The 15059-nt window shown below is 36.1% G+C and overlaps 1 protein-coding gene across 1 annotated transcript in view; it reads left to right on the top strand.

The window, feature by feature from the left end:
• The first annotated feature begins 4853 nt into the window (after nt 1–4853).
• Nucleotides 4854–15059, top strand: part of LOC126366581 (uncharacterized) — a 121716-nt gene continuing 111510 nt past the window's right edge. Inside the window, exon 1 of the mRNA XM_050009730.1 lies at nt 4854–5623. Within this exon, the coding sequence (XP_049865687.1) occupies nt 5249–5623 (375 nt within the window). The 5' untranslated portion in view covers nt 4854–5248. The remainder of the gene's footprint in view (nt 5624–15059) is intronic.

Genomic DNA, 15059 nt, shown 5'->3' with positions numbered 1-15059 from the left:
ATCTCATTTTACTATTTAAATAATTTTCGAATTTTATTTATGAATCAGCTAACAATGAGTACGACGTTTGACCGCTTTTATTGATGACGTCACAGGACAGTATTTCCATACAAACTCAAATTAAAATCGTTTTGACGTTTCGTACAAAGCATCTCATTTGACTTAGTTTTTAAGTAGCCTATTGTAGTAATAGAAAACGTTTACTATTGAGAGAAGCCTATAAAGCCTGTATTTCTCTCCAACAAAATATAAAGTAGGCAACAAAACAAAAGTAGAATCCTATAATTGGTATTATGTAAATTAAATAACTTACTTACCTACTGCTAACTAAAAGTAATACTTTTGTATTACTTTTAGCGAATCCGGCGAAATGATATTAATCACTTTCTGAATAATCTTAAACAACATTTCATCACATGACTAAGAATCTGTTGTCGGTGTAGCATTCTCCATTCTTGTCTATCAAAGGCCAATTCTCAAAACAACAAACAACATTTGGCAAATGTAAAAACATTTTACAAAATCACAAACATGTAAAACACAAGTAAGACGTTTTACGATCGCGCAAGGTTCAAATTAGCTGCTAGACACAAGACATCGAACAGTCGAAATATGAATTAGCAGCACTGTTAGTACCCTTTGATTCATTTAAGTTTACTTTATATGTAAATTGTCAAATAGATAACGAATAAAATTATATCACATAAATAATAATAACTGTATTATAGATAGTCCCAATCGCCTAAATCCTTGTAAACGTACTCGATGATTTTTATATTTATACAACTTTGTATGTATACCTATTTATCTATCTCGTTTTTTGAATATTGGATGCACATAATATTATAAATCTTGATACAATTAATTACCTTAACTTAATATTTTGTCACAATAAATTATATAACCAACGCCTCTTTTACATTGTGGTAATTAATTGAGGTTGAAAATCTTAGTAAAAATTTTACGTAGATTTCTTCATATTGTTTTTTTAGAATGACTCATTTGTTAATAGGTACCTACTCTTTACTTACACAGGCCAATAATGTAAAGAGGGTCTTTCTAGGCTACTTTCCTCAAAAACAATATAGATGGACAGTATAGACGTTGTACAGATTTGCCTTCGTTTTCACAGACATAATGGTGCTAATTCCTGTAAATACCATCTAATTTTATTTTAAGTTATATCTGTCATTTTCTTATCCGCCGAAAAGGAAAGGGACGGGTAATCGACAAGCATAAAATTTATGGAACACACGTCAATTTTAAGCACAAATCTAAACCAACCGTCTAAAAATTTTACATCCGTCAATAACCCGACACAGTTAAGTAGACAGCACGTCAAACGGACTGCATACCAGCGACGTACCTTTTGATTCGCCCGGGTTATTCATTAATTTACTCATTCTTCCTAAAATTAAGAGCTGTGAATCATCCGTCCCTTTCCTTTTCGACGGATATGAAATGACGGATATAACTTAAAATTAAATTAGGCGGTGTCTGCAGGAATCGGGGCCACTATCTTTTATCTTTTATTTTGGGTACCCATAAATGAATATTACACCCAGGCACAATTGCATCTTCCACCCATTATGATTCTGTTCAAAATAAAGAAAAGCAATATGGGATGCAACATACTTCTATACATAATGTGAACCAAATATCAAGCAACAATTATTATTATAATAATACAATCATGCTTTTGTTTGCCATTACATTGTATTTTGGAATAATTATGTACTTACCAGAGTAATGAGAAAATACAACGCCATCTATATTGTTTTTGGTAAACGAAGCCTGGAAAGTCACTCATTGAAAATAATAGCACATTAAAGTGAAATATAAAATAAAAGTGTGAAAATAAACGCCCGATTGTGCTATAATTTTCAACTCGATTTTTCATCTACAAAAAACCGTTAGCAAAAGAAATATTAAGAAAAACCTTTTGTGTATCTTTCCATTATGTTTGTAATTATATTCGACAAATATGCAGTGACTGTTAGAGTTTGGAGCTCAACCCCCTTTCCTAAACAAGAGTGGCGTCATACGAAATATGAAATGTAGATTTGCCGCAATTGGCTTTACCTAATTGGCCGGACAAATGAGCGTTGAGGGCTCTCACTGGGTACAAAATTTAAGACAACAAGCCTGAGGGTGCCCAGTTGGGCGCAAACCTCAGCTTAGGGCGTCGTCTGAAAGAATTTTGAGGGGTATGATGAGGGAAATCGTCGACTACGGCGGCGGCAAGATAATTGCCGCCTCTGTAACGTATAAAGCTTCGTATGAAGCCACTCTTCAATCCTAAATAATTATCTATACGTAACTGTAATGGTGACTTTGGCCTATGTCTCGGTCAACATAAGCGCGTAGAAAGATTGACAGAGTTGATGCGAATGGTTGTGAAATTGTTTCTTGTTGCAACACTTTATAGAGGTTCTAAACTATCTACATGTAGTCATAGTATCTATGTATAAAGTCAAGTACATTACAGCAAGAAAATATTGTTTGCGTGTTAAATCTACAGAGTTGTTTAAAGTTTTTAGCACAGCACGTTTCTTTCGACGTTTCCTTTAAGATTTCAAATAGCAATTTTACGCACAGACGCAACACAGACTTGGAAATTAGACATAAATACTTATAACTCGGCTTTGAAGACTGTACTCTTAAATTCTAACTCAAGTTGGTACATATTCTATACATTTGTTATTAGCGATTTAGCGTTTTCTATCGAACAATATCATTACTACAAATTAGTTTATTGCACTTTACAGTGCCATCATTAATGTGCAAAGTTTTAATGTAAACTTACTACTTACATTAAATTTTGACAACTATATGACTGCACTGTAAACTATCACTCGAGAAGCTTAGAAATGTACAAAACTATTTTTAACATGGTTATGCTGTAGTTAGAATAATTTAGCGTTAACTTAAGTTTTCTTATACCTACTAAAATAATTTGTTCAAATCTAACATTTATAATTATAATTTTATTTGTAAGTAGTTTACATTATTTAGTTACATGTGTATATTTTGGGTTTCTTTACGTGTTAAAAGCTTAATTAATTGGGACATTTTGAAGATCATTTGTACAGTTTTCTTCCAAACGACGATAGATGTTTGTTACTGCACCATTTGATGGTCGCTTATAGTAATAACTTATTGTATTTGTTACAACTTTTCCAAGGAAAGCAATGTTTTCCTCAATCAAGCAATACTAATATAGGTAAGACATAGTTAAGATTAAATTTAGATAAGTGAAAGAACGAATACTCATTTTGAGATCAATGTATAAGTAGTTAAGGTTAATTTTAGATAATAAAAATCGCGACAGCAATAATATATTTGTATTTATAGCTATTGAGCGTTAAATTTTTAATAGTTAGTAGACATTTGTGAATAATGATGCTAGCGTTGTTATTTTATAATTGTGACAGAGAGATTATAGTTTTGGTCTGTTCATTGTTGCCGTCAACTAAACAACGAGAAAATACTTAAGTACTAAAAAAATCTTATCTTACTAGCCAATAGTGGTCCGCAGTAGTCCCTTGTGTCAAAGGCCTCCCCTTTAACTGGCTACATTTTACGATCTCCAGCGAATTGCTACCAATCAAAAATAAATTAACTTTGTGAGTAAAAAAACTAGAATCAAGAGCCTCAAGATAAATGAGGTAAACCCCGTAAGATATAGAAAAATAATTTGATCTGAACCTTTCTTCGAGATTAATCATACAACAAAAATGCTTACTGCTAGGAGCAGAAGTACTCCACAGAAAAAAATAGGTACTGTAGAAATGTACCAACATTTTAATTATAATTTCCGGCCAGGTAGCTCCTCCTATATTTTTCATCAAAAATAAACAAAAGACACACTTCCGAGTTTCTGTTCAACAAAACACAACTCTATTTATAATATTTAAATTTGGAACATTAATATTAAGAACTATCAACCGTAGAATTTACTTAATATTTTTCTGATAATCCTTTTTTCTCACTTTCATAGGGATTACTTGCGCTGGAGAGCTTGCGAGATGTTTTGATTTTTTGATGAGAAATCTAAATTACTTGCGGTTAATATATTTTTTAAAGTTTGCAATAATGTTATACCGTCACTAACATGGTTATCTATCTGTAATCTATCACCTTAGTATCAGATCATCATAATCCATCTGAGGAAGTTTCCTTTGGCCATAATTTGTGCCCCTGCCTAGTCTGGTTTGAATGACGAACGTGAAGTATATCATGCAGGTATATGTCCGTCTGTAAAAATATTAAGTAGGTACTACTTGGCCATACTAAATCTACATACTACTTATTTGTCTCAATTAGTTTACTACCGAGTTCGCAACAAAAAAACTAATTGCGTGGAATGTTTCAGATAAATGGTACAATATTGCAACAATGTCGATCGACTATAATTTATTGGAACAAGGAGATAGAAACCTCATGAAAAAATATCTTATCAACAACATACGGTAATTTTTCAAGAGGTGTAAGAAATCGTTATGTTTCAATTGTGTGATATAGTACATTTAAAATTAGTTGTAAGTACATAGTCGTCAGCATGGATTATAAAATAAACAGCAAAAATAAATATCCCTTGGTTTTTATTCAGATCACTTACACACAGACATAGTTACAAGACGCAACCTAAACAAATTCAAATTCCGCGCAATACTTAGCATTATATATGCCGCGTTCACACATTCGTAGCTTAGATAGTAACGGTTAAATATTTTTTAAATAACGTTATCAGAAAACCGATGTTAACCGAATATTTTCACCGAACGCGACCATAACGCAATGCTACCAACATCAGCATAAATCTCGTGACAGTGCTGCCATCATCGCGCTGTCAGTGTCATGTCAGTTGTTGTAGGTGTGTGTTTCTCGCTTGCTTTTGCTTCCTTTACTTTGCTTGCTTGAATGCGCGTCGTCGGTCAATTGGAATGTTTATCTGAAAGAATAATTACCGCATAACTTATAAATCGGGTATACAAACTCCAGTGTTCAGTACAAATAGAAATAAACTGCAAATATTCACGATAAACACGGGGATGTGTACAAATATGTGAAAGTGACAGTCGCAAAAATCGACTTCGTTTTTGTGATTATAATGTTATTTCGCATACTTTCAAGTACCGCCAGTTAGATAGTGCCGCGGATGTGAAATGCTACTTTGTATTTGTAGTAGCTTCGAGGACACTTGAAGCACTATGTTGGAAGCGGGATAGGTTGACCATCAGCTATAATGCAAGACGAGTATTTGGAGACGGGGAAGAGCAGGTTCGAGCGGCGGAAGCCTACGAAGGTGCTGAAGATAGCGGAGAGTTTTACGAACTTGGATGAGAACGCTAAGGCCGGGAGGTTCGTAAGGGGGCCTCACTCGAAGGTGGGGCGTCGCTTCCAGGAGAACGGTGGAGGACGGGACAGGACGAAGCGTGCGGTGTGTTGTGATGATGAGTGTGATAAGGAGTCGAGTGTCAGTGAGGGGGAGGGGCATGGGGATCGCCGGGTCACGGGCTCCTCGTGCAAGGCTCTTCGGACAGCCGTTGCAGCCCTCTACCCCTTCGATGACTTTGTGCTGGAGAAGATTGGCTCTGGATTCTTCTCTGAAGTTTTCAAAGTAAGTGGACATTTTCATTACACTTGTTTGTTTACAAATAAACACATGCTGGAATTTCATAGCTAATAAGAATACGGTGTCAATAATGGTAGAAGTATTAATTTACAATGGATAAAAATACGGCCATAGTTTCCTTAAAATTATTTACCACTTAATTAATTACTACCTACTTCTAAGAATTATAAAAAATTATAAAGATCATAATCATTTTATATACTGATTATACAGTATTGATAATCCATTTTACATGCTTGATGACGTTTCTTACTTGATATCAAAGCTGTAAATACCTTTTGATAAATTGATTACGATAAATAAATTGCAAAGTTTAATTTCTAATTAAAAGATTGTACTGTAGATTTGCAAAGGTTTTTTTTTACCTACTTCCTTTATTGTATTAGTAAAAGATCTTTATCATATATTTTTTTCCACAACTGTTAAATATGGAAGTTCTATTTTTAAATCATAGATAAATATCAGGATTAAATAATGAAAGTACTTGCCTAATATTTTGTAATATGAAAGCAAATCCAATTAAATGTACTACCTACTCAACAAATATGCCTCCATCGCAAATGTGTTCACGTAACACCACTATCATCAGTGTTTATAAATATGTTTACACATAAATTGTGATAAAAAGTTTATACCAAAGTCATGCCAAGAAGTCTTAGTTGAGAAATATACTGCACTCTACTGTTTAAATAGATTTAATTAATCAATCTCTTAAGTCTCTTGTCGCAATGTTGTTCAGGTGTAAACACAAAATATTGCATCATTACAATTCCTTAAATAATTCGCATTAAGATTGTCATCGTATTTGGCTCGTCAACACATTCTTTTATTTGGCTGCAAATCAACGTACTTGCCATTTCTTTGATTATCATAGTAATAGGCACCGTGCCATAGATTTACATGTTTATTTGAAAAATGGTTTGTTTTTAGAGTAATTTTTATGTGGTTTGATAGTGTTAGAAAATTAAAAATCAAATTTGACCACTACTATATCAGATACTTAATAAACAGAACCACATAAATGGAATAAGATCCATACAGTTTTGATGATCCCATAATATTTCAAATATGCACGACTCAGGCATTATAAGAATTATAACGAATGGTTTGATTTGAGAAATTACACTAAAATGGAATGTAAGTAAACAGGTATACATTTTCAAATTGAGTAATTCGGTCTACATTTCACATTTCCTGTTTGGTGTTAAATAACATAAATCATTGATGAGATGCATTTTACACCTTGTTTGTTTAGTAGTAAAGCTTAATATAAACTTGTTTTTGATTAACATAGTAAAACAAGCCCAATTTCTTATTTATTTTCATTAATTTATTGAGATGATGATGTTGAATAGCATGCTTTTTTTATAAAAGTTTTTTTTTGTTTTTGCCAAAACAGGTTCTATAAGTTATTTCAATATAAAAGCCAACGGTAAATCAATGCTTTTTATAAAAAGACCTCTATTGCCAATCAGTTTACGAACAGTCACCGGCTGAGTGTACTATCCCAAATGACAACAAAACCACAAATTACCCTGCCATTCATTACCGCATGAGTAACCATTTGGTTTTCCTGACCTTGGTAATGACCTCAGTCCTGTTTGTCCTATTTAAGCTCACAATGCGTTGTGATAATAGATTTGGGTTGACTATTAATGTTGGAATTAATCAGCTAGCTAAATAGGTATGTTTGTCGTATTGTAAAATGTTTATTTGGCACATACAATTATAATAGGAAATAATTTTATTTAATATTCTGCACATAGTTCGAACAGGATATTTAATTAATTCTTAACAGGTACCTACTTAAAATGAATTACTGTACACACTTATACAATCAGGTAGGCAGAAAAATAAATTTGAACCACAAGAAAATTGAGTTAATATTTTTGTTTAATTTTTCCGTAAAAAAGAATATTCATAATCCAGACCACTAAGAACAGCCTTGTGTTTGCGATTACGCCAAAATATGAATACAATAAATAAAAATAAATTAAAAGCAAATAAAACAGGTGATAAACTATCACGCTAAATGCGTAATAGCACAACACTAAGTAGGTACACTTCTACTCAAAATCGCCAATTGTGACTAAAACAATTTGTCACAGTCCATACAATTGTACTATTAACACAAGTGATTTTAACATTTTTTTCCATTGACATCACTATAATCATACATGATGGAATGGTGCTGAAGAATTTTGTTGTCAGACTGTTAATAAAGAAATGTTTGTTCCTTTTGTTTCGTATTTATGTTTTATAAGCTGTGAGTAATCTCGGAGTGGTATGAAATGTGAATGAACGGCAGAGTAATGAAATTTCATACTTGTTCGTAACTTACTATTCCTTTGATAGACTGTGTCTTATCGTTACGTAACGTGGCCATAAAAAATACATATGGAAGAATGTGGAAAGTGAATTTTAGCTGCATTCCTAGCTGATTATGTCATCCACAACAGTCTTAATGTTTCAGGGACTTTATCACACATATATATTACTCGCACTTCGTATATAAAATATAGTTAAGTTTATAAAGTTCTGCTCGAACTTTCGGTTCATTAACAACATATTCCATATACGATCTCATGCCCGTTATTACTAATGGACTGAGCAGAGCCACAAAGTTATCAGAACACAGCTCCGATTCTTTGCGATACTTTCTTTCAACGTACACCGTAAATGCGCGTCCTTTTGACCTTACAAACTGTTTACCAGACTCTCATATCCATTACAATAAAGCTATATGTTATACAGCTATTAATAAACCCTAAGAAATCCACCCGGTTCACGTACACAAAAGCTTCTTAAAAGGTTACACCATTTCCTTAAGTTAATAGCAGTTGATATGCAAAAGGAAATCAGCCAGTAATCTCCAGCCGTGTTCTATTGTGTTGCGAAGGTCGCCTGATGGCCTGTTTTGATGCACTCTCCTCATATCTTGACTCACACTCACATCATACATACATAATATGCATACACTATGTTGTCAAACACGCATTAGGTATAGCTAACTGTCACGCATTATGGTTTGTTACATAAACATAAAAAGCCTATACACGTCCCACTGCTGGGCACAGGGCTTAATCAACTGGAGGAGGTATGGAGCATACTCCACCACGCTGCTCCACTGCGGGTTGGTGGAGGTGTTTGGGCTAGTAACCCAGGACCAACGGCTTAGCGTGCCTTCCGAAGCATGGAATCATCTTACATTTTCGGAAAATCAAATGATTCAAGCCTGCAATGTCCTTACCAAACAAAGGACAGTCTCACGAAGTGATTTCGACAATGTCCCCATCGGGAATCGAACCCGGACCTCCAAGTCGTGAACCCTACGCTCTAACCACTAGACCATGGAGGCTGTAACAGCGTGTGTTTAATGCTATAGTGGGTTCAAGGTGACTGCTGTCTTCTCTCGTGTTGTGAGTTTAATCCGACCTGATCAACCCTGTTGTCAGAGTTACTATTGGGCTGTCAAAGGCCCCTGACATGGCTCATTTAACGCCTGCAATACTTACTTAAGTAAATAGTGGCCGGGACCGAATACTTAACGTGGCTTCTGCAGCACGGATCATCATGCTTTCGGACAATCGAATGATGAGCCCGCAATGCCCTAACCAAACTAGGGGTCACAAAGTATTTTTTTGTTATTATTTAAATTCTTGCTTAACATACTTTAATTTAGCATCTGATACAGAAAAAGTATGTAAATATCTGTAAGTTAAACTGAAACTGGCAATGGGACAAGCCCGGGAGAGATATTTTTTGCGTTTAACAAGGAATTTTAGAAAAACGTACTTTTTCAGCATTGATATTATTATGTTGTTATAAAGTACATTAAGATGATATGGTTCAATGCAAAAAAAAATACAACATATAGAATAACATACACAAAAATCTATTTTAAATTGATTGCCGCACAAGTTACTTCTTATCGTAGATGAGGGATTCGAACCCGGGAACTCCGGATCGTGAGTTCAAAACTACTGTTCACGGAATCCGTGTAACTGCGATTAATTGGAATTAAAGCGAATCCTGTCGCCTAAATTGGATTTAAATAACTTTTTTCCTTTGCATATTAGGTATGACAATATCTTCTGCAATAACAATTTAAAAATAAAACACGTGCTTAGTCGTAGAAAAAAATAACTATAAATACTTTTTCATTTTCTGATTACTCAATTATTTGCGAATCTTTTGTCAACAAAGTACTCGCTAGTTTTATAGATTGTAATCGAACGCACGAAACGTTTTTTCACTAACGATACCATCAGAGCCTTGGTCAGAAACAAAAAACAATCGGCAGAAAAATCATCAAAAGTCACGCGTTTCGCCCTTCATATTTTGAGGGGTCAATGAACTTTGCAGTCTATCTTTGGACTTTGGAGGTGTCCCAGAGGTATCTGTGTCATCAATCATGGTAACCGTGCGTAGCCACGGCCGAAACATGCGCTTTTTGCCATAAAATCACAAAATTACATCGTCAATTTAGATGACGAAAAAGTGACACAAAAAGTATCGTTAGCGCTACTTTTTTTTTTCTTTTGCCCATTTGAGGGTCAAGCTAAGATCGCAAGACCATGCTGGTAAGTCTTTAGTACATTTTCGTTGCTGTTCAATTTCAATATGTAAAGTCTTCCGTAATAATTTATTTTGTCAAAGTTAGCGCTACTTCTCTCATGCGGGTTGCAAGGACAATGACCGACCTCATCAGTCAAGTTCATCAGTAGTATTGATATGCCATAGCTCCCTGATGAATACATCTTCCTGAGGACCTAAATAGTGCCCTCCGAAGCACGAAATAGCCCACTTTCGTAAGGCTGATCTCTCTCTCTATTTAAGAGCTGCGCTCTTGTCGGTGGAGTAACCGCCATTCCTCTCTTCTTCCCGCCAAAACCTTCACCTCCCGATACGACACGACCTGCACCTTCTCTTTTATTTGTTTCATAAATGTTATCCTAGGTCTACCCCTTCCTCTCTTCCCTTAAATTTTTCCTTCTATAATGTTTGTTATAAATTAATCATGTCGTATCAGGTGGCCAATCATATTTCCTCTCCGGTTCTCTATAGTCTTCAATATGGTTCTCTTTTCTTCAACTCTTTCCAGCACTTTTTCATTTGAAGGCTGATCATCAGCTTTTAATTTCCTAATCAAACTAGGGATCACAAAGTGATGTTTGTGATATGTCCCCACCAGGATTCGAAGCCAGAACCTCGGATCGTGTACTAGGTTCAAGATAAATTACGAAATTTCGATTACTAAATAAAAATAGATCTAAAACTCTTTTTTTCTATTTAATTTAATTGTGAATTTTAATCAAGAAAAACGTAATCCGACAGTTTATCACGTTTTTCTATGACGTCACAGTGTGCTTTTTTCATACAAATTCCAGAGTAATGTCATGCTTTGACGTTTAGTAAAAAGTAACTGATTTGACTAGTTGGAAACTAGCCTATTACTAGACCACAGAGGTCGTTATTAAGTTAGATGACCGAAAATTGTGACAAAAAGTATCGTCATTAATGCGTTCTTATATCTAGTTTTATTGGAATATTTAATTTTATTTTATTTTAGTGAAGTAAATGACATTTTTAATGTCTTATCTAACAAGATAACTAGTCGAAGTAGCTACCGGTTTACATGCGTTTTGGCAATAGTAATAGGTAAACAAAATTATTTAATGATAGCGAATATTAATGCGCATTTTGAATAAAATGTTCCGGTAGGGACAAACAAATGTCTTAAAACAAGTTACTTCATTATTTTAGTTTTAAAGTAGTTATAAAGCTTTCTTTTCTGCAACATTTATTTTCATAGCATCACGCCTGTATCCCTGAGGGGGTAGGCAGAGATGTATAATACACCCACTTCTCGCCAGCTATGTTTAATGTTTAAATCAAGTGTAATAGGGGGCGAGCCCATTGCCATTAACATGGCACAAATCCTTCTTTTTTTTTGACGTGACTTATTGTAGATTTGCCGCAGATGGCATTAACTACTTGGCCGGACAACAGGCCTGAGGGTGCCCAGTTTGGCGCGAACCTCGGCTCAGGGCGTCGTCTGAGAGGAAAAATATTTGAAAGAATTAATCGACCCTAGTGGGTCGATAGCGATAAGCGCTAAATGAGGGAAATCGTCGACCACGCCGGCGGGGTCGGTATCGGGGCCCTCACAAATCCTTCACTACCTCTTCCTTCGTCCTCTTTTTTTCTTTTTGTTGTTATTTTTTCTTCTGTCTGTTCCATTAAATAAAAGTCATGTTAAATAACAACATCAAGCGCATAGCATTTTCTTGCTACCTCGGAAGGGATCCAACAATAATTTGAATAAGTAATTTCCGTAGTGAAAGCGAAATTATATTATTATAATTAATAAGAATCCGTACGTTAGTGAAAGTGAAATATTATTAAATATAAAGTAAATAATAAGTATAATAACGAAACAAATAATAGGAAATTAGGAAAGGCCAGGAAGTCGATAAGAGGCAACAATTAAGTTATTAATTAACACGTAATTTCCCTAATATGCGTGACCAGAACACTAAATGAAACACTGCACGAGCCATTCGTGACCGTGTTATCAAAATTATTTCGGAATTTCAAAATAAAAACAAATTGAAACTACATACATACATAAACTCACGCCTATTTCCCACCGGGGTAAGCAGAGACTATAGAATTCCATTTGCTTCGATCCTGACACACTTCTCTTGCTTCCTACACATTCATCAATCGTTTCATACACGCACGCCGGGTCAGAGTATATCGTACTAAACCTTTTCTAAGGACATCTCCAATGAAACTACTCTTTTGTAAAATACTTAAGTAAAATCATTTATAGACATATAACATACCATAAACAGTTTTTCAGAATTTTACGATGGAAAATTCCACTTGATATTAACTCAGAATAATGAGCTGAATCATCCCGCTTAGTTTTCGTTGCGATGACACTTACATACACCCCGTATTATGTAATAATACAATTTTGAAAAATATATTGTTAACAACCTCCGTGGTCTAGTGGTTAGAGAGTTAGGCTCACGATCTGGAGGTCCGGGTTCGATTCCCGATGGGTACATTGTCGAAATCACTTTGTGAGACTGTCCTTTGTTTGGTAAGGACTTTTCAGGCTTGAATCACCTGATTGCCTGAAAAAGTAAGATGATTCCGTGCTTCGGAGGGCACGTTAAGCCGTTGGTCCCGGCTATTAGCCGTAATAACACCTCCACCAAACCGCAGTGGAGTAGCGTGGTGGAGTACGCTCCATACCCCCTCCGGTTGATTGAGGGGAGGCCTGTGCCTATCAGTGGGGCGTATATAGGCTGTTTATGATTTTATAATGACAATACATTGAATAGAATTAATTTATTGGACGCGTGACGACAAATTACTACAAGTAAAAATACAACAACTTTAACCTTCTACAAGACACTTAAAACCAGAAACATCAACAGTCATAAAAAAACAAAATCCGATCTCTGTACATAAACATGTACATTATCACACGTTATCAATCCCCTTATCAGATAGAGGTTTCATATAATCTGTCAAGAGACACTCAGTATTTATGACTCATACATCTCATAGAGACTCTGTTTTCGTAAAAACTTGATCTTATATCTATTCACGTGCGTAGACGAATGACGCACCTTTTAATCTATGCTCTCATCTTTATCAACATCAGCCCATTAACGTTCCCACTGCTGGGGCTCGGGCCTTCCCTATGGATGGATAGGGAGATCGGGCCTTGAACCATCACGCGGGCCCAGTGCAGATTGATGGTTATTAACGACTGCTAATGCAGCCGGGACCAACGGCTTAACGTGCCTTCCGAAGCACGGAGGAGCTCGAGATGAAAACTTTTTTTTTGTGGTCACCCATCCTATGACCGGCCTTTGCGAAAGTTGCTTTACTTCAACAATCGCAGACCGAGCGCGTTTACCGCTTCGCCACCGGGCTCAGTCTATCTATGCTTTATTTATGTCTAAGGGTGGTATTAATAAACTAATCTCAGCTGAGACTGCTCTCAAGACCATGCTCAAGTCTCTGTATTTATATGAGAACTGTCACAATGACATGATCTTGAGGGCAGTCTCGAAGTTGAGATTAGTTTATTAATACCACCCTTAATGTGTCCAGGACCACCGGTTCGAACCCCGGTACCGCACTTGCACGAATGAGGTATTAATTTATTTTAAGTGCAGTTTTCACAAACACAGTTGTCACGACCATTGTAGACGGCGATACGGCTCACCACCTATCACGTTGGTCTAACTGAAAGCTCGGTAAGGTGTACCCACACCTCTAGCTTCATCTTGCGATTAATATACCTCTAACTACCCCAATTGGGATATAGTCATGTGCTTTGTGTTATTTATGTCTCGACATTCATTGCTCTCAATCAGTAGTTTCTTATTAGTACTAAAGTTACCCCCAGAGGTAAGTAAAGTAATTTGACGGGTAACAGAATTTAGGTTTGAAATTCCCTTTAGCAACCAGCAACCTTTACAACCTGCGCACCCTGCACCCTGCTCCGCCCCCTGGTTGCTTTTCTTATGAGAACGGATGGAAAATGCAGTTCGATCTTCTTTCTATTTGCGCCGATTTCAGAATTTAGATTTTAACATTGTATTGAACAAAATATTGTTTCAATTGTAGTTTTAATATTTTTATTATTTGATTTGTGAATTGTCGGAAATAAATTATTTGAATTTGAAAATGAATAAATTCAGAATATTTATTCATTAACAAAGTTGGTACATTGTTGCAATATCTAGTTGTTGTGACCCTCTATTAAGTGAGAAAACACCTGTATCAGAAGGCCATGAATTTGAATTTTACTTGCCATTAACCGGGCACCGACGTAGCTCGGAGAATTGCAAAGCTGAAGTGGCAGTGGGCAGGACACATAGCGAGGAGAACCGATGGCCGCTGGGGCGGAAGGGTTCTGGAATGGCGACCACGTGTCGGACGACGCTCAGTGGGTAGGCCAGCTACAAGGTGGACCGACGATCTGGTGAAGGTCGCGGGAAGCCGTTGGATGCGGGCAGCGCGGGACCGATCGTCGTAGAGATCCTTGGGGGAGGCCTATGCCCAGCAGTGGGTGTCGTACGGCTGATGATGATGATGATGAAACGGGCACAAATCTTGGACGCCACGTGTTATCAATTACGTGTGATCTGTGACCCAAACATGAATTCAAACACAAGCTTCTTCTTCTAAAACTGCCATGTCCTATCGGGCGTCGGTGACCACCACCGTAAAGTCTTCCCTATTCTGAGCCAGTCTGAAGAGCGCGGCTGCGTCCCTATTTTCAGTCCATTTCTTAATATTATCCGGCCAATTTATCCTCCTTCTACCCCTTCCCCGTTTCCCATCTATTTTCCCTTCCAAAATTTCCTTCAATATGCGGTATCTGGTG

Source organism: Pectinophora gossypiella, chromosome 5 (genome assembly GCF_024362695.1).
Source record: "Pectinophora gossypiella chromosome 5, ilPecGoss1.1, whole genome shotgun sequence".
Lineage (NCBI taxonomy): Eukaryota > Metazoa > Arthropoda > Insecta > Lepidoptera > Gelechiidae > Pectinophora > Pectinophora gossypiella.
The sequence above is the reverse complement of the archived record's forward strand: the minus strand, read 5'-3'. Positions and strand labels throughout refer to the sequence as shown.